At 29.5% G+C, this 20,089-nt stretch overlaps 2 protein-coding genes across 2 annotated transcripts; one reads left to right on the top strand and one right to left on the bottom strand.

The window, feature by feature from the left end:
* The first annotated feature begins 233 nt into the window (after positions 1-233).
* Positions 234-1,924, top strand: LOC145054219 (Formyl transferase). Its single transcript, XM_079002361.1, has 5 exons — positions 234-855; positions 953-1,064; positions 1,137-1,313; positions 1,411-1,537; positions 1,617-1,924. The coding sequence occupies exons 1-5, from the start codon at positions 468-470 to the stop codon at positions 1,728-1,730; spliced, it is 918 nt and encodes a 305-aa protein (XP_078858487.1). The 5' UTR covers positions 234-467; the 3' UTR covers positions 1,731-1,924.
* A 12,238-nt stretch (positions 1,925-14,162) lies between these two features.
* On the bottom strand, positions 14,163-15,030 carry LOC145054218 (F-box protein SNE-like). The gene has a single exon (XM_079002359.1). The coding sequence runs from the start codon at positions 14,876-14,878 to the stop codon at positions 14,360-14,362; it is 519 nt and encodes a 172-aa protein (XP_078858485.1). The 5' UTR covers positions 14,879-15,030; the 3' UTR covers positions 14,163-14,359.
* Between the last annotated feature and the right edge of the window lie 5,059 nt (positions 15,031-20,089).

Raw genomic sequence — 20,089 nt, 5'->3', positions numbered from 1 at the left:
TTTCGAAAGATTGTTTGAACGACGAATAATTATGTACCTCTTTATTCCACAAATGTATCCTACTTGTCATATCGATAAGGACTTTTTGATTAGACACAAAGTATAAAAACAGCTGTTGGTTATAGACTAACAAATAGTATAGGGATAACGTTTGTAATTCTATATGGGCTAGGGTTTAGTTTTGAAGTTTACAATAGTTTAGGGATATTTTTGTACTTTGACGTTCTAACCCGAGCCCTCTTCCCGCTCCATCGCCTCCAGCGCTACTTCTCTGAGAACCTCGAATCAATCATCACTTTCTTCTATTTGTTCCTTATCTCCTACAAATCTATTGCAATTCGATTAGTTTTGTCACTGAAATCCCTTACAATTGGCAGTATTAAGCACGCTATTTAGGTGGTTCTTGAATCGCATTAATCATTATACTACCATTCCAAAACCCTAAAGTTGCTAGCCTTTATACAACGATGGAAGCCCTTTTTAGTGTTTGTTCAAATTCATTGTTTTCATCACTTCAAAACCATAAAAATAAAACCTTATTGCCATTCCTTACTTCTGATTCTCGGTTATCGAGTTCACAATTAAAGTCGCAAAGCCGAGTATCCTTAAAATCCCATGATTTTCATGATTTTCCGCCGCTTGTAGCGTCGAGGAGGAGAGTATTGAAGTGTAGAAGTAGCAATGAACAAGTAGAAACTAGTTTTGATGAAAGCGAGAGTTTAAAGAACGGTGTTCGAAGGAAAAACCTTGCTGTTTTTGTCTCCGGCGGCGGTTCGAATTTCCGAGCTGTCCATCAGGCGATTCTCAGTGGAGATGTTCACGGACGGTTTGTTGTATTAGTCACCAACAAACATGGTAGATTAAAGCATCTTGTTTCTCATATTTTACCTTCTTCGATTTTGCATGCATCGTCTTCAATATCTTTACCAATTTCAGTTTTGTAAATCTATAGATTGTGGAGGTGCACAGTATGCAAGAGAGAATGGCATCCCGGTTATAATATATCCTAGGCCAAAGAAAGAACCAGAAGGCCTGTCTTCAAACGATCTTGTAGCTGCTCTAAGGTGAATTTCTTCCTATAACCATACGTTCCCTTTTTCTTTTTGTTTCTCAATACATTCTATTGTGCTCTGTAGTACATACAAGATTGACTTTATTCTTCTAGCTGGATACTTGAAGCTTATACCATCTGAATTGATCCGAGCTTATCCAAATTCAATCTTGAATATCCATCCTTCACTTCTTCCTGCTTTTGGAGGCAAAGGGTATTATGGTACCAAGGTGCATAAAGCTGTTATTGCTTCTGGAGCTAGGTAATGAATGTTCTTAACCTCTTCACAATCTTCCTTTTTGCTGTATTTTTCCTCATATGATCTCTTATGTGTTTTTGTTTTTCTGTTATTTGAGAAGATATTCGGGTCCCACGATCCATTTTGTTGATGAGAACTATGACACGGGTCGAATTCTGGCTCAAAGAATCGTTCCTGTGGTTGTTAATGACACTGCTGAGGAACTTGCTGCAAGGGTTCTTCGCCAGGTAGTAAATTTTACATTGATCGGAATCAAGTTTGTGCCTTTTGCAATCTTTTTGTAATCTTTAATACATGGTTTGTTAGGAACATAAAATGTATGCTGAGGTGGCAGCTGCAATATGTGAAGAACGTGTGATTTGGAGAGAAGATGGCGTTCCTATCATAAGAAGCAAAGCTGATCCTGAACATTATAGCTAACAGAGGGGTAATTTACTAATTTTTATCTATATGCTTTTTGAGCCCTAGTTGTGTGTGTTTTGTGTCTTGTTACCTAGAAATGGGTGATATTGAAAGAAATTGTTTTTGCCTATGGTGTTTACGATGTCATGGAACAATTTGATTTGTTTGAGTTTTGAATTTTTTTTTTGTTAATAAGTTGTTCAATTAGTACATTGATATCCTTTTTAAAGGGGTCCCAAGGGTAGGCAACCGGTTTTCAGCTTGTGGAAAGCTATATTGGTAATTGGGTATCACACTCCTTAATAATTGGTTATGCCGTGTTGGTTAACTCTTTGATTGGGTCATGCCAATCTATTTGACATATGTTTTGGGGGTATTTTTAGTCATGATGATGAATGAGAAGGGCATTTACATCAAATGCAAATATGAGAAATCTTTGTTCCATTTAGAGTGTGACAAAAAACTGTAATTATTATTAATGTTAGTCCAATGCGCGCTAAACACAGTGAATGTTTTGTTTCTTAAATCCATTGATGTACGAGAATCATTCGGTCTTGTGTTCGGATCATAATAATGATGGACAAAAAAGGTAACCCTAGGTCATGATATAATGAAGGTTGAAATTAAAGTATTGGGCCCTCAAAGTCTAGACAAGGCCATTGACTCTAAAATTAATTTGAAGGGGAAATTAAGCCAAGTACACTCAAACCTATTAGATCATTGACAAGTCCAGTTTTCCCTTCCCGACGACACTATGTACAAAACCACTAATTGGGGAACAATCAACACCCTACCTCTAAACTTTGACACATACTGCTTTGGCATCCACTAAGTCAGCTTCTCCAAAAAGCGCCCCAAAACCCTAGGGTTTAATGACAGGTTTTTGTAACCCAAAATTTCCACTCAAGCTCTACCACATCAAAAACACCCTCCAACACCATGTATTTTCACTCTTGGATCCATGAAGGCTCTCATTTGCTCCGATACCCAAAAATCTGGAAGGCTTCTGCGACATATTAAAGTTTCCTGGAGAGGTGGTTCCAGTTTTAACTACCACAAATCGCACAAATTTGGTCTTGAGCAAAAAATTGTTACAAAGACATCAAGCAAAGTATTTGTTTGGTGACAATGAGATAATGGAGTCTTTCCTAAAGTCTGGAACAAAATCAGCTCAAATAGACAACTTATTATGGCAACCCACTCGAGCATGGAATGTGCATGGGGTTCTCAACTTTTTGGTTAATTATGGTTTTCTATTGAACCTCATCCTATATATACACTACATTATAAAGTAAATCTTACTATTTCTAAAAATAGATTCAATATAATAATAATATTTTTTTTAAGACGTTCAAGTCATTAAGTTAACAGTACAAGTAACCATTAATAAAATAATAATATTTTTAAGTTGTACAAATATATAAGCTTAAAGTACAATTATCTCTTATTAAAATAATAATTAAAAGTTAAACTAACTATATTTTGAAATCTTATCCAGGGAGATTTTTAAAGACACCCAATAAAAAGTCAAAACCACTCATTCAAATACATTTTTGAAAACTATTTTCCCAGTTTTTTTTAGAGTAAATTATAGAAATGACCCTTGAGCTTTGGTCTGATTAAAGTTTTGGTCCCTAAGTTAAAAAGTTAATAGGTTGTATTCTTGTGGTTTATATATATAACAGTTTTGGTCATTTGGGATAAAAAGACTAACTTAATCTTTTTTTTTTTTTTTTTCATTTTCTTTTAACAATTTATTACTATTATTATTATTATTATTATTATTATTATTATTATTATTATTATTATTATTATTATTATTATTATTATTATTATTATTATTATTATTATTGTTTAAGATTAAAAGCAAGAATATATTGGTTGTTTTATACTTTATTTTTATTTAATTTCTTATTTAAAAGCGTCTTGTATAAAAATTATATTAACCAAAAAATAATATAAGTGATAATAACAATTATTTTTATTATTTGGTACACTGACCGACTTGTATAAAAATTATTTTTATTTAGTTTCTTATTTGGTACAGTGATCGACTTGTAAATTATTTTCTGCAAAACCCTCCGAATACCGACACAACAAAGTAAATTTTCAAAATAGAAAATGATATAAATTGAAAATATGTTTTAATTGAAAGGGGTAAAGATGTAAAAGTTATTTAATATTTTGATAAAATATTGTTTCCATTGGTAAATAAAAATAAAAATTAAACAATTTATGCTAATATGTAATTATTACCTCAAATCATATCAATTAGGGTTATTTAACCCATGTAAAGATGGTACTGACTTTTTAAAGTGTTTTTTCTCTTTAAAATCGGATGTGTTTAACAACACCCTCTTATCCACCTTTGACGCAGCTCATCTCACATTATCATCCTATTGACCTGGCTTATTAATTCTCCACGTATCTTGGCAAATCCCTTTTTTTAGTTAACGTGAGCAATTCCCAGTTCATTTGAAGTGGGAGACTCCTTCAGAAACCAAAAGCCTCGAACTAACAATTTTTCTTTCTCTACAAGAAAAATGAAGGCGACTTGCACCCTTTACTCATTAACGCCACCATGCCAAACTGCCACTGCTCTTCCTCTCAGCCACCATTCTCAAATTAACCCTTGACCCACCATCATCTCTGTTCCATGTACAATATTAACAATTCTTCTTTGCTCCATGATCGATGGTGGTGACTTCTCACCACCATCGAAGGTCACCACTACCAGCGCACACCTTCGACGGTGGTCACCACCAGCGCACCACCCACCAAACCGGCCAAAGTTTCGGAACAACTTAAGATGTTATAGTTATTTGGAGTTTGTCTTATGAGTGATTAATTGAAACTTGCAAGGAAGTAACATATAAATGGATTTATCACTGTTTGAAGATTGTAAGAACTAAAGAATTATCAATATGTTGTAATTTGGTTAACACGTAATGGTTTGATCTTATAGCTGCTATGAAACTATTCAACGAAATGAATTAATCATTGCTAGAAAACTATTTGTCACCGCTGCTTTGTGCGGGTAAACGACTATAGGTGATCTTTGATAATTTCTAAATCAATCCAAAAGCAAACCAAACACATAAAACAAATGCAAAACCGATTAATATATAAAAACACACATACAACAAATGCAAAATCGATAAATATATTAATAGAAAAGCAAAGTAACAATTAATTTTTTTTTGTTCGCCACATGTTTTTTTAGAAAGACAAAAGAGATTATTGTTAGAACAATTGTAGAAAGAATCTACTCAAAAGCTGCAAAATCAAGAAAGAGATAGAATAGTATGTTAAAACCAACCTACCCAATTAATATTCAACATATTTTATTAAAAATATTCACCACATGTTTTTTAGAATGTGAAATGTCTCCGAAAAAAAAAACAATTCACCGGTGACACTTTTCTTGGTATCATACCATATGAAAATGTAGTTGTATATTATCTGTTTTTGGTATAACGAATCCAATGTAAGAAAATACATACCGAACAAACACAAAGACAATCAATAGACTTAGAACACATGTCCAATAAAACGCGAAAGTTCAAAAATTTCCATATTCGATTGACCAATGTGGTAACTGTTTTTTTGGAATATGTTCTCTAAGAACAAACTAATCTTTTGCCGCCGCTTTGCGCGGGCCAATTGCTAGTATATTATAAAGGAAATCTCACTATTTCCAAAAATAGCTTCAATATAATAACATTATTTTTTTAAAACGTCCAAACGATTTAGCTCATGGTACAAGTAACAACCAATAAAATAATAATAAATTTATAACTTAACCCTATTTAGGTGGAAAAGATGGGCAAATATTCAATTTAAAATTATATTATGCGTAAGCTGAAATTAATAAATCCTTATGTAAAATAGCAAATAAAAAACGTGTTCTATATATTGTGGAAAATTGGAAATGCTAGGAAACGATTCAAAATTTAAATTGAAGGTTATAACTCACGCTTTTATTATTGAGGTTAATTAATACTTGGATAATAAGTTAAATTATGTCTATAAATATTGATTATAATCTTTATCTTCATTATACAAAATACACAAAAATACAAGTTAATTATTTCTTATTAATATAGATTATAAATATAAAGTGAAAATGAACGAAGACAAAGTTATTCATTGTTTTTTTTAGACGACAAACTAACTAATCTATTCCTAAATAACCACCTATGTCTCCACCAAGACTTGAACTCCAGACCTCTCATATGAGATGGTCACTCTATATGCTTTAGGGTAGTTTGTGCATTTAGTCCTTAATTTATTTTTTAACTCGAAAATTTTCTATTGTTTGTTTTGTTACGTACTTAGTCCCCGTCTTACCTAAAAATATTATTTTGTCCTTGATTTTTTAATTTATTTAAATAAACACACTTCCAACCCCACCCCTCACCTTACCTTACTTACCCCATCATTTTTCCCTATTTAAATAATAATTTTTTTAGGTAAGACAGAGCACGTAACAAAAACAAAAAGTAGGCACCAAACACGTAACAAAAACAAACAATATAGACCTTCCAAGTTAAAAATAAATAAATTAGAGATCAAACGCGTAAATTACCCAAACCATAGGAACCATTCGTGTAAATTACTCATTTCTAAATAAAGTAGTAATAAGCATTATTATACATATATACACATCATTTATATCAAATCTGAAAATAAGAATTATCAAAAATAAAAAATAATTTCAATATGAAGAAAATAAAACTATGTATTTTACATGAAATTTATTATTATTTTTATATTTGAAAATGTTTGACAAAACAAGAAAGAAAATCTTAAATAAAAACAAATTCTCGACAATAAAAATCAAACATGTCTAATTTAAATCAACCGGAAACCAACTATTTTAATATATCGATTAACCAATAAATTATTAAATAAAAAGGTTTCATATTATAACTTAATATGTATATCAGTATAAAAAATATATATATAGATAATATCAACAATCCTATAAAAAGGAATAGATGTGTAATTTGCTCTACTTTTTTTACAAAACTTTATAATATGGTCATATTTTGATTTTTAATAAGAAACTATCGACATACTTTATATCCAAAACAATAATATAATTTTATTTTAATAACAAAAAAATAATGCAGCTTATATGTTAAACGAAAACAACATACAAATTATTTTGAAACAAAAAAATGTACATTTATTTTGACGAAAGATAATAATAAACTTTTCTTTTTAACCAAACCATGCGCAAACATCGTCCACTTCATTGTATTATTTATGGATTTTTACATGTTACTACAGTTAAACAAATCGTCGCAAGAAATCTATTTATTCAAATTTTTAACTTCTATTTAGAAACTATTCACCGAAATAAAAATAATTGCCAAAACAAAGTTATTGTCGTCCGTCGCATTGCGCGGGTAGACGGCTAGTGTGTGTGTGTGTGTATATATATATATATATATATATATATATATATATATATATATATATATATATATATATATATATATATAGGGTGAGGTTCAATAGAAAACCATAATTAACCAATAAACAAATCTTTTTTTCAACTTTTAAAACTTATTTTTTATCAAAAAAAAAAAACTAAAAATACAGAAATTCATAACTTTTTATCTTTTTTCCAATGATATCAAATTCGAATTTTATTTATTTATTTATTTTTTACGTCAAATTCACAATGTGAATCTTTGAAAATTCACAACGTGAATTCGGATTCACACGGTGAATCCGAAAAATATTTTATGTTAATATATGAATTTAGATATTTTTAGATTTTTTTTTTCGATAAAGAATAAACTCTAGAAATTGAAAAAAAGATTTGGTTCCTTGAAGAACCAATAATTGTGTGTGTGTGTGAGAGAGAGAGAGAGAGAGAGAGAGAGAGAGAGAGAGATCCGTTGAGAACTCATAGTTTTCCGAGAACCTAAAAACTAAAGGTCGAACGTTAGATCAAAATTAACACATTAAGGGCATAATCATCATCTTACCGATCTCATTTAATGTTATTTTTTTTTTGTTATTGGAAATATTAATTAAAAGTTCTAAAAATTAACATAATAAATCAAATTTCGGATTTTTTTGAAAAATAATTTTCGATTTTTTTTTTAAAAAAATGGAGATTTTTTAATTTTTTCAGAAAACATCACTTTTTAAAAAAAATTGGAAAAAAATATTTTTTTTAAAAAAAAACACAACATTTTTTTTTTCAAAAAAACTGCAGTTTTTTTTAAAAAAAATGCATTTTTTAAAAAAAGTATGTAATTTTACTAAAAAAACTGCATTTTTTTAAAACAAACTGTAATTTTTTCAAGAAAACTGCATTTTTTTAAAAAGTAAATTTTAAAAAATGAGCAAATTTAAAAAAAAACTAGAATATTCTTAAAAAAAAACTCTAATTTTTTTAACAAAAAAATCAATGTTTTAGGTGCATGTTTTTTCAAATGCATATATGTATATTTTTTATACTATAATAATCGTAAGTAAATAATAAAAAATATCGTTTTTATTAATCAATTAATCAATTTATAAAATCATAGTACAAATATTTTATTCGATACAAAATAAAATATAAAATATAAAAAAATGCTACAAAGATTCACATTGTTATCATTTCTTCATATCAAGATTTTTATATTTTCTTCAATTTATCACTTTTCATCTCTTCAATATTTTCCATAATTTCTTCAAAATCTACAAGATTTTTTTTTTTATATTAATGCACGAACACTCACGAAGATGCACATGTATATATCATGTAAGATTCACATATGATTAACTTTCTTAAGGTTGTGTTGTCAAATTTTAACTTTAATTTTTAATTCATATTTTATGTTTTTCCAAAAATAGTATCTTTTTTATACAGACTCCGTTTTGACATTCTTTATCTCAGAGTTCTCATCTCTCGGAGTACTACGATTTTCCTTTTAATGACTTTAACCAAAACTCAACCGATTTCTTTACATCATTTTGACGTTAGTGACTTTAATTACTCATTTAATATTTACTTTTCATAAAATCATAACTCCTCTAATTGGAGTAAGAATATACCCTTCGTAAGCGGCCTTCAGTGTTCCGATGATATCCTTGGCAGATGCATAATTTTCAACAAGATGATACACTTCATAAGGAAGAGGAAAGCAAATAATTGCCCTTGCCCTGACATCCATATTAGATTTTTTTTTCACTAATGAACATGAGCTCTAACTACAGGTGGTGGTTTGTCATCTTCTGTGACTTCTCTTAAAGGAACATAAGGACCAAATTTCAGGGTGCCCGTCATGTAGACATCCATGTTTCTAGAACCATCATGGTTTTGCTCAACCACATGGAGAAGTTTTCGTCGAAAGGAGGAAATTTTGTTATATATTCGATATCCCTCTTTTTGAAGGATATCCATCAAAAGTGTGTTCATAATCATAGTATGTTCACCTATTATTTCTTGGTATATTACGAAACTATTATTGATCAATAAAGTTTTGTTTTAAAGTATTCTTTACCATTCTTTATTCTTCGTATTTACTTGTGATTGAATCAATTGTTTGAGACCAACAACTGGTATCAGAGGAGTGTAGCCTCATTAGCCATGATATTCTTACACACCACTTCCAATTTAAATTTAACAACAACCCATAACCCTCTAACATAACGAATATCCACTACGTCAAACCCCTCATCCATGCACAACATACATAAATTAGTAAGAGTATGTTTGGTTGGACGTAATGGAATGACAAGGGAATGGAATGGACCTTGTAATGGAATGGACAAGGTGATGGAATCGTTCATTATCATTCAATTATCATGTTTGGCTACGTTAATGGAATGAAATGAATCATTCATCCATGATGTTTGGTATGTATAAAAAGATAAAAGAATGGAATGAAAATATTTGACAATGATGAAAATACCCATATAACACAAAACTCATAAAATCCAATAATTTCAACATTAACTAGTCAAAAGTTATACTTTTCTATTATAATAAACAGATATTAATTGAATTTTATTTTAACGACAAATAAAAAAAAGATAGTAACGAGCTTTCACTAAAAGCAATGAAACTTCTTCAAATATTATGTTTATCATATAAAGTGTGACTTTCCTTTATATATATATATATATATATATATATATATATATATATATATATATATATATATATATATATATATATATATATATATATCTTTACTATCTTATAAAACAAATCTCACTATTTCTAAAAATAGATTGAATAAAATAATAATATTTTTTTAAGACGTCCAAATCCTTAAGCTAACTGTACAACTAATCACTAATAAAATAATATTAAAATTTAAACAAACTCCTATAAATCTTCTCTTCCAAGGTTTTGACCAGATCTTTTTTCATCCAAATAAATAGTCAACACCCTACAATTTGGTCATTTAATGAATTTTCTTTATTTTTAATATGACATGTTTCCTAAAACAAACTAATGATTGAATTGAAAATAATCATTCTCCATCGAAAAGAAATTAATTGTCGAAACAAGCTATTTGTCGCCCGCCGCTTTGCGCGGGTAAACGGCTAGTGTATATATATATATATATATATATATATATATATATATATATATATATATATATATATAAGATGATGATTTGTTGGTTGTATTATATGCTAGGAATCTACTCTAGTAAATGAAGTTTTTTTGTCACATGTCACATTCTCATTCAATTGCCAAATGTCATTTTGTGGTTATTTTGAATTAATTTCTTTTCCCCATGTTATTTCATGAGTTTTCTATTTTAATAAATTTCACATAATACTTAAATGTAATAATTATAATAAATTTAGTAATAAATGAATATCAATTTCATTAATAAACTTACCATCTTATTTCAAAATTCATAAATTAAAGCTCTTTAGTTTATTTTGTTTATTTATTTAAATTTAAAATATAAAAAAAATCAATTTTAATAATTCATTATTTTTCTTATTTTTTTTATAAATCCAAAGTTTTTAAATATTAAGAGTTTTATATTTAATTTTTTTAATTAACCATCTAATACATGAGTCTTATACCTAGTATCCGTTAAATGAAAATTAAAAATATTAATTCTTTATCATAAGCAATCAATTGCGAATGGAGGGAAATCGATTTTGTGCTACCTGAATTTTCTGCAAATCGTGATAATATGAGGAATGTCAAAATCGTAATATTGGCAATAGGGCGTCAATAGAATGAAAAATAATCATGGGTACCCCCATGTATGAAAATGCCGCCTTCACTGACAATGGGATTCCCCTTTAAGTAAGGATATCCTTTCCTCACTCCAACCAAACACCCATTTATCCATTCCCTATGAATGGTTCATTCCTTTCCTGCCCTCATTACCCCTTACCAAACGCCCCTTAAGAGTTAGAAAATCTCTAGCCTTACCCAAACATGCATAACTCTTATTCTCCACCAAAAAATCGCCATATTGAAACTCTAAGATCTCCTCCATCGGTTATTTGTTCTTTTTCCTATCACTTCCGAATAGCCCCTCACAACACTCACATAGAATTTTCCAGCCCTTTATCCCTCTCGACCTTGGACATGACATTAGGCTTTTTATGGCTTTAATCACCCAATGAGAATCTTGTAACGGTTGCATACAACTTGTAAAAACCAAACCACATTTCACAAAGTTTGTCTACTATGACATTGATATCTCGATCCCTAAACCAAATGGCTTCCCCATCCAAGACAACTTATTAGCAATTAAAACATCAACCACATGACCCACTCTAGCACACACCTTCCATATATTTTTGGCCTAAATAGAACTCGGGAAATTAGCAATATAAATAGATCGAGCATCACTTACATCTCGTGAATTAGGCTTAGCCATCCACTTGTGGTGAGTATTTCGATTCATATGAGTGTGTTTTCTCTTCACCCTCCTCCACTCCTTATCTCCCTGACATCGTGATTCCACTGAATGGAAAATAGCCTTCAACATCGATCCTATCACTTGAGACCCCCCCTCCCCCACCCCACCATATTGGTTGATGTCAGAGCTGCTCCATCAATGATGGGGATGTTAAAATAGGCCACTGGCCGCCCTAATCGCTAGATTTTTATTTTTTTCTTGCGGACTTGAGAGAATCTTATTGGTATATCTTTAAAATCAATATTCATTCTTTTACAATATTTACAGACATGATTAGTTGAATCGACCACGTTCCCATGTCATTGTCATCGACTCAACAAAAATGATTGGATCCAGTTTTTCTCAGGACTTATAGTTATTTGGAATTTTCGTAATGCTTTGATTCTCGGAGCAGACAAACCAATATATATATATATATATATATATATATATATATATATATATATATATATATATATATATATATATATATATAATTGAAAAAAAACTTTGTTTCGATAAGATTGGATGCAGTTTTTCTCGAGACTTATTAGACTTATTGTTATTTGGAATTTTATATATTTTGGAAGTTTTATAAGGCTTTGATTTTCGATACAGAAAAGAAAAAACTTTGTTTGATAAATTGTCATACACTATTTCATATAAGCACTAGTGTCAAAATTACTTAAATTGATTGGTTTAACAATTCAATCTGTATTATTGCTTCTTTGTAATGTCTTATTTATTCTAGCATCTTGCTAGAAGTAATAAAATTCTCATGTTCCAAAAAAAAAAAAAAAATTACGTGGAATGCTTCATTGTACTGTGTTGATTAACTTCCAATCAAAGACCAACATTTATAATTGGTCCAGAAAATGTTATCGTTTATAATGTAGAAACGATTGCTGTGTGCCGTGTGCTTTATATAAATATCTAATAAGACATATAACTTACATGCTACAACTATTGCATGATAACATAACCGAGTTAAAAAATTATTTATAATTGATTAAAAAAACATTAATATAGAAAACAAATGGAATAATTTCTGATTATATCCATCTGTTTTTTCTTCCTGCACCATCAATATAAAAACGAAAATTAAAGCTATTCTAGTTTTCATGGGTACCACACTAGAAAGTGAAAGTGACAATACAATCTCATGCCTCTCATATCCGTTGTTATACTCAATACTCTTCCCTTATAAATTTATAACAAAGATATACTCCTCCGTCCCATATTAATAGTCCATGTTTATCTTTTGGTTGTCCCAAAATAATTGCATACTTCTAAAAATAATTGCAATAGAAGTATAAGACTGTTATTTTATTTAATAAAGTTAATGATAATTAATGTTTTCTTAAACTGTGTGTTTTTTGTTTGTGGATTATTATTTTGGGACAGATGGAGTATTTAAAAAAAAACAGAGTAAAGATATATATAAAATACTCTTCCGTTATAAACTTATAATAAAGATATATTTAAAAAAAACTGAGTAAAGATATATATAAAATAATAAATTACTTTAATTATCTCAATATTCATTTTATAGTTGTGACTATTACACGTATGTTAAACTGCTATTTGAATTTCCTGAATCATATATGAAGTACATTCGTACTTTATATGAAATGATAAAAATAAAACAAAATAATAACATTACATCAATCCCATAAAAACCAAGTAATATGGAGATATGAGGCGTGTTTGGCAAAGTAACAGTTAGCTGGAAGCGGGTAGCGGTAAGCTGGTAGCGTGTAGCAGGTAGCTGGTAGCGGGAAACTATAGTTTTTATTTGTTATATGAATGTTTGGCAAAAGTAGCTGGAAGTTTTTGAAATATATAAAATTATATTAAAGGACAATTGATTAAAAATAAATAAATATATAAATATATTTTTAAGGGTAATTATGGAAATTGATTTCAAAAGCTCAGGAGCGTTTAGTTAAACGCTACATGAAGTAGCTTTTAGAATCGGAGCGTTTTATTATAACTAAAAGTTAAACGCTCGTACTGCCAAACGAAGCTTTTTTGTTTAAACTAAAGCGTTCTGTCAAAAGTTAAAAGCTAAAAGCTTCCAAACGCTTCCAAAAGTTCTATGTCAAACATGATGGTCGATAGCCTTAGTGCACCATAATGATTAAAACAACTTACATAAAAGAAAGAATATTTAAATATACTATCTTTTTATATTATGAAAAATTGTTTAAACCATGAAATAAACTAAAATAAGTTGTTATTTTTGGATATAACCCTAAAAGATGTTTGTTTTTTCTATATAAAAATTATTATTATATTTTGATTTTAGTGCAGAGAGCCTATTTTCTAAACATTTCATATCCAAAATTAGATCTTAGCTCAATAACTTTGTGATCAATTTTAGACCATCAGAAATAGCCTCAAAATAGAAACTTATAGTATGTGGAAAATTCTAATTTTCCTCTCTTTTTTTAGTATCTTAAAAAATGATAAATGCGCAAAATAATTAACAAAGAATTGAAAGAAAATATTTTCGGAAAATAAATAGGTATATGATATCATCATAATACGTTCGAACTCATATAAAAATAACATCCTTAAAAAGATTTCAATTTCTTTATAATATAAAAATAAAATTATGAAAATTTGAAACTAAAAAAACGAGAAGAAAATAAAGAATTTCACCCGCTATACTAGTGGCAGTAGCTTCAAATAATCGATAGATATATCATAATGCCTTTTTGCTTTCATTTTGAAACGTCATCGTTTTTTTTCTCAAACATTCACGGGCATGCATAGAAACTTGAGCGACGACGCCGGCGAATCTCCGGCGACTCTTCCACCTCCACCACCAACCAACAACCTCTCGTAATACTCAACACAAAACAACGACAAAGAAAGCTCCACCTCATTCTGGTTCCAGACTCGTCTCACCACCTCCGATTCACCACCGATTCTCCTCCTTTTGAGTCGACTCAAAACCGGCCTCACACACACCATGTACAGCCTCCTGTACCCACCCAACGCCGAAACCACCGGCCGAACACCAATTGGAGGTGGCGACACGTGACGGAAGCAGAGATGCTCCCACAACGAATCGTTCCGTGCGATCGAACACCATTGTCGACACACACAAGCTGCAGCACCTAACGATCGTCCGTCAAGCCTCTTCAGAACCTCGATCAACAAATCCAGGTGATCGTTTATACAAAACCTCTCACTTTCTCCATTATTATTATTATCATCATCATCATCATTCACTTTCACCTTTCCATTTTCACGAATCTGCACCATTGATGCTAATTACGAAAAAAGCAGAGGTGAAACTGATCGATGTTAAAGGGGGATTCGAGGGTTTTTGTAGAGTGCAGAATTTTTTGACATGGGGTATCGATCGAATTGGGGAAAACCCCAAGTGACAAAATTCCAAGGGGGTGTGAAAGAACAGAAACCAATGCTTAGAGGGTTATTTTTTTATTAATAATAAAAATATTATTTAATATGGAGGGAAATGTCAATATTTTTGTTTTTTTGGGGCAAAGTGAAAAATGTTGGTTTGTATTTGTTTATTAATTGTTTACAATATTCAATGCTTTTGATCCGTTACACTCATGGATAAAAAATTTATTGTCAAACCTTTTTGTATAAAATACTCCTATCATAGTATTAAGTAAAAAATTTACTTATTTTTAGATATTTAAAATGATTAGTTATCAATATCATAATATACTTTAATTAAATTATTATGATATATATTTGAAATAATCATATACTTTATGTTCTAAATTCCACAAATGTATTTAATGATTTTTTTAATCATAAGACCATCTTAGAATTGAATCTGGTGGGATTTTGTTAATCACATTTAACATATCAACTATATATAAATTTAATTGAATAAAGAAAATATTTACTAATCAATCTGACCGGACCCGGTCTATAAAATAAATATTTAGTTAAAACTTATTTAAATATTTACAAACCATAATTTTACCACCTCTAACAACACATGGGTAACCAAAAATATGACATCATAATGTGAATTTTCTTTTACGTACTCGCTTATTATGCATATTAATTTACAAAATGCTACATGTATATGAGAGTTGAATACAAGCTTCTAAATGGTATTTATGCAAATCTCATCACTTAACACATCACACATGCAGACCATCTTATAACTTTAGAATAAGAAAAAGAAACCCCAAGTGTTGAAACATTCCTAATAATTTATTTAATCAAATTAAAAAAAAAACCCTAAGTGACAAGATCTATTGATAAAACTACAAGTCACATGTAACTATAGGGTATTGCTCAAGTTCAAAGTTGGTTGGACTTGATAGGTATTGATGGGAGAGTCACATACTTGGACCATAATATACACATGGAGCCATGGTCCATCTACTTAGGTGTTGAATGTATGGTAAGTGGCTAATCGGTGGGGAGGGACTCAAACTACATACTTTTGCCTTTTACAATAGTGGATTGTGTCCTATCAAAAGTTGTTTAAAAACTATATATATATATATATATATATATATATATATATAGAGAGAGAGAGAGAGAGAGAGAGAGAGAGAGAGAGTTCAATTGAGAAAAATCAAAATGTTGAGAATATAGGAATTAATCTCATCCAATCATTTGTATCTTGTTACAAAACCTCCATTGAACCGGCACGACAGGGGAGCTGTAATATTCATATATGAATATAAATTTATGTATATTCATATTTGAATCAACCACCTACGATTCCACCACCAACCACAACCACCACAACTACCAACTGCCATCGCCAACTTTGTCGGTCGCCGCCACCAACTATCTTTCTCTACTTTTTTTTTTTCTCACTTAAACCCATCCCCCCTCTCTCCATATATATATATATATATATATATATATATATATATATATATATATATATATATATATATATATATATATATATATATATATATAATTTGAAAAACCTTTTAGTTATTAATTAGATATTAATAATATAAATAATGAAATAAATATATTATAAATAATAGTGATAAACCGTACCATTAGATGATGTCATATCTTCCTCCTAAAAAAACATTTGTATTGAATTACTTGCTTGCTTATGCCACTAGGTATGGTTCATCTAAATGACATTTCAGTATCACATCATGCTTCACCCTCCAAAGAGGTGGTGTATCATCATGTGTTTGCTCATATAATATAAAAACCATAAAATAAAACTATTATGTAAATCAAAAGTTTAGTTGTTGCTTACATTCTAATATAATATAAATTTCTAAAACATTGTTTAAAAAAGAAAAAAAATTGTTGCTATGACATTAACTGAGACTAATATTACAAGTAAGCTATGTTATTGTCTTACATTTGTATGAATCTTTTGTTTTATTTTTATTAAATAGTATTAGTGTTTCTCATATAAAGTCAATCAGTTTTTTTTTTTTTTTGAGTTATATGCATCCAACTCATCAAAACATTCTGATTATAATATATGATAGTATATAATGAATTTCGAAAATTACGATAGAGAATAAGCTTAGTGATATGAACAATGTGGTATGGTAATTAAACCCAAAGTCAAATCGTTGACTCTATGAAAAAACCCTCGGGGAAAAAACAACCATATGCCTTGGATACTACACACATGTTTCAGCCAATAATATTGTGTGTGAGTGTGTGTCTTTTGAGTTGAAGTTTACATTATGTTGTTGTTTGACAATTTGCAACGCTTGTCTTCACCTTTGACCGTATTCCTTTAAGAATCCTATGACTTGGTCTTATCTTTCTTGATACATGTCAATTTAATTGTAGATAATAATAATATATTTTGGGTTTTCTTATTTGTAAGAATATACTTTTGTATATGGTATGTTTGCACAAAATTATTTTAAAAATAAAAATTATAGCTTTTATTTGTATAGAAATATTAGGTATAATAATCACAAGTTGTTAAAATATGTAAAATAACATAAAACATGAAAAATTAAAGCTAAAAACTTTCATAAACTACTTTAAGTAGTTTTAAAATTAAAATATTTTTGTTTAAAATAAAAGGTTTAAGTTGTTACTTCTAAACAAATCTTTTTCTTTACTTGGAGCTTTTTTGTAAAAGCTTAAAACTAAAAACTCTCAAAAGATTTTTATCAAAAAGATTTTTGTCAAACATATTCATGAAATAATAATATATATGTTATAGTTCATATAATTTATTATCAAATTTTATTCGGTTTTTACAAAAAAACACAATGTACTATTGAGACATTTTGCATAAATTTTTAGAAAATTGGTATAAAATAGGGTGATTTGATCTTCAAGGGATTCCTATAGATCTTGAGGATCATGTAAGACAACTTTCCGTATTAATATTTTGACTATATGCCTTAGTATCACAAAATTTAATCTAGCGCAATCCTCAATACAACTTATAGATAGTCCGATAATTGGGTTGAGTTAGGGCTGATGGATCACAGGTTGGCGGGTTGACGTGTCATAATATATTAACTAAACCCAACCCAAATAATAAATGTGTTAACGGGCTAAAAATATCAACCCAATCCACATAACCCCTTTAAGTATATGAGTTTGCGGGTTAGTGGGTTGATTTCAGGTCAAATAATCAAATGATCATTTTTGTATAACTTTTTACATGTTAAATTTATATGAAATATAGACGTCTCTCAATTAATTAACAACTAACATTTTACCTTCACTAGATAAAAATGAACAACCAAATACTAATCTATCATAACAACTTAATCAACACACCTAGAAAAAAAAGAGGTTTACAATGCAGTCTATTGACTATATTCTATTAATTCATAAATAAAATTATATTTTTTTAAATGTAATATATATAGTCGGGTTGGCGGTTGTTATCAAGATATTAAAAACTAAGGACGGTTTATGAAGATATTAAAAACACTTTCGTTTAGTTTTAAATCCACCTTTTTCCTATGATTAGTTCTTATTTATGGATTAATAAAGTTGGTTACTAAAATAGATATTATCAGTAATCTTGATCAGATCTCATAATATTGTCCTCAATTTATGAACTACTATCTAATGATCATGCACAAATAAACACAAAATTGATAATTAATGATAATTTGGCTATTTAAGATATATCTAATGCAAATATCATTGGTCATAATGATTTAGCAAACACAATTATGATCGATTCATGTTCTCCAACACATTTAAAATTGTCTTTATTACCTAATCTAAGATTTGATGAATCTTGGCTCTAATAGTTTAGTGATCATAAATTACTAGGTAATCAAGCTCATGCAATCTAACTGATAATTTAACTACACCTAACTTGAATGTAAGCAACAAAGATTAAAACTTTAACATGCTAGGAATCAATAATCAAACACAAGCTAAATCCAGCTTCATATAATCCATAAAATAAGAAACTAGCTCATAGTTTAACGTTTCATTTAACTAAACGAAAGTATACTGAATTAGTTACCCATGACAGAAGGTAAACACACTAAATCATAAGAATTCGACATGATTGAATTAATGCCAACTGAATGCGATGTGTGATATTCTAATCTTCAATCTTCAAACGTTCTTTCTTCCAAAAGGCCGTTTTCGTACTTTTCTGACCTCTAAACTCGATTATCTCTCCAGAATATTAGATTCCAACCTCTAAAAGTCGATATACAAAGGAATATTTATAGTTTCCAAATACCGCGTCTCACATCGTGTGAATTAGGGCTCATGGCGTGAGCTTAGTATAATTCGTGCTCGGCAAGTAAACTGCATTCTGCGTACAAATCTTCTAGAATAATCTGTACTCACATCGTGAGCTATAGATCTCACGTCGTGAGTTCTGTCTTTGCACAAACATCGCGAGTTTTCTCATAAACATGTCGTGTTACTGTATTGCCACACCGTGGGGAATGGCTTTGCTTGGTTCTTCTTTCTTTTAAGCTCCATTAAGCTCCCGATTTAGCTCCAGTCCTTCCAAGTTCCAATATTTGTCACTTCTGATCCTTTTTCCTCAAGAATGTCATATTTGGCTGCAAAATGTAATTTAACTCAATAAGTATCAAATATCTTTGCAATTAACCAAAATATTACTTAATATGTATTCAAATAATGTCTAAATATGGCAATATCAAAATATCGTACACTTGTCTTTTGCTTGCTCTCAAGAAAAACTAATCTTTTAAGTTAAACCTTCATTACCAACATTGCTCAAGACAATCCATTTAGAACCCAACCATTACATCAAGACCGCAATGCGTATAATTGTGTCTAAAATGCCTAATTATTTACCAATCCTAAATACTCACTGTCCTTATGAACATTCACTCCTTAGTTTGTATGATACTCATTTTTGCAACCCTCCGAATCCATTCTTAAAAATCTTTCTTAACCTCAAGGTATTTTTGGTCAAGCTACACAAGCATACATATGATCTAAAAAGAATTACAACTTTGATACCACAATGGTGCTCTTCGAATTCATCTATTCTTTGATAATTGCTTAGTGATT

This window comes from Lactuca serriola, chromosome 5 (assembly GCF_051521515.1).
Source record: "Lactuca serriola cultivar US96UC23 chromosome 5, Lser_US96UC23_V15, whole genome shotgun sequence".
Classification (NCBI taxonomy): Eukaryota; Viridiplantae; Streptophyta; class Magnoliopsida; order Asterales; family Asteraceae; genus Lactuca; species Lactuca serriola.
This window is presented reverse-complemented; position numbering and strand designations above follow the sequence as displayed.

Bases quoted from the DNA above. Each gene is read 5' to 3' on its own strand.
- LOC145054219 (XM_079002361.1), top strand. From the start codon at position 468: ATGGAAGCCCTTTTTAGTGTTTGTTCAAATTCATTGTTTTCATCACTT. The intron at 856-952 runs GTAGATTAAAGC...GTAAATCTATAG, and splicing joins ATTAGTCACCAACAAACATG to ATTGTGGAGGTGCACAGTAT. The intron at 1,538-1,616 runs GTAGTAAATTTT...ATGGTTTGTTAG, and splicing joins CTGCAAGGGTTCTTCGCCAG to GAACATAAAATGTATGCTGA.
- LOC145054218 (XM_079002359.1), bottom strand. From the start codon at position 14,878: ATGGTGCAGATTCGTGAAAATGGAAAGGTGAAAGTGAATGATGATGAT.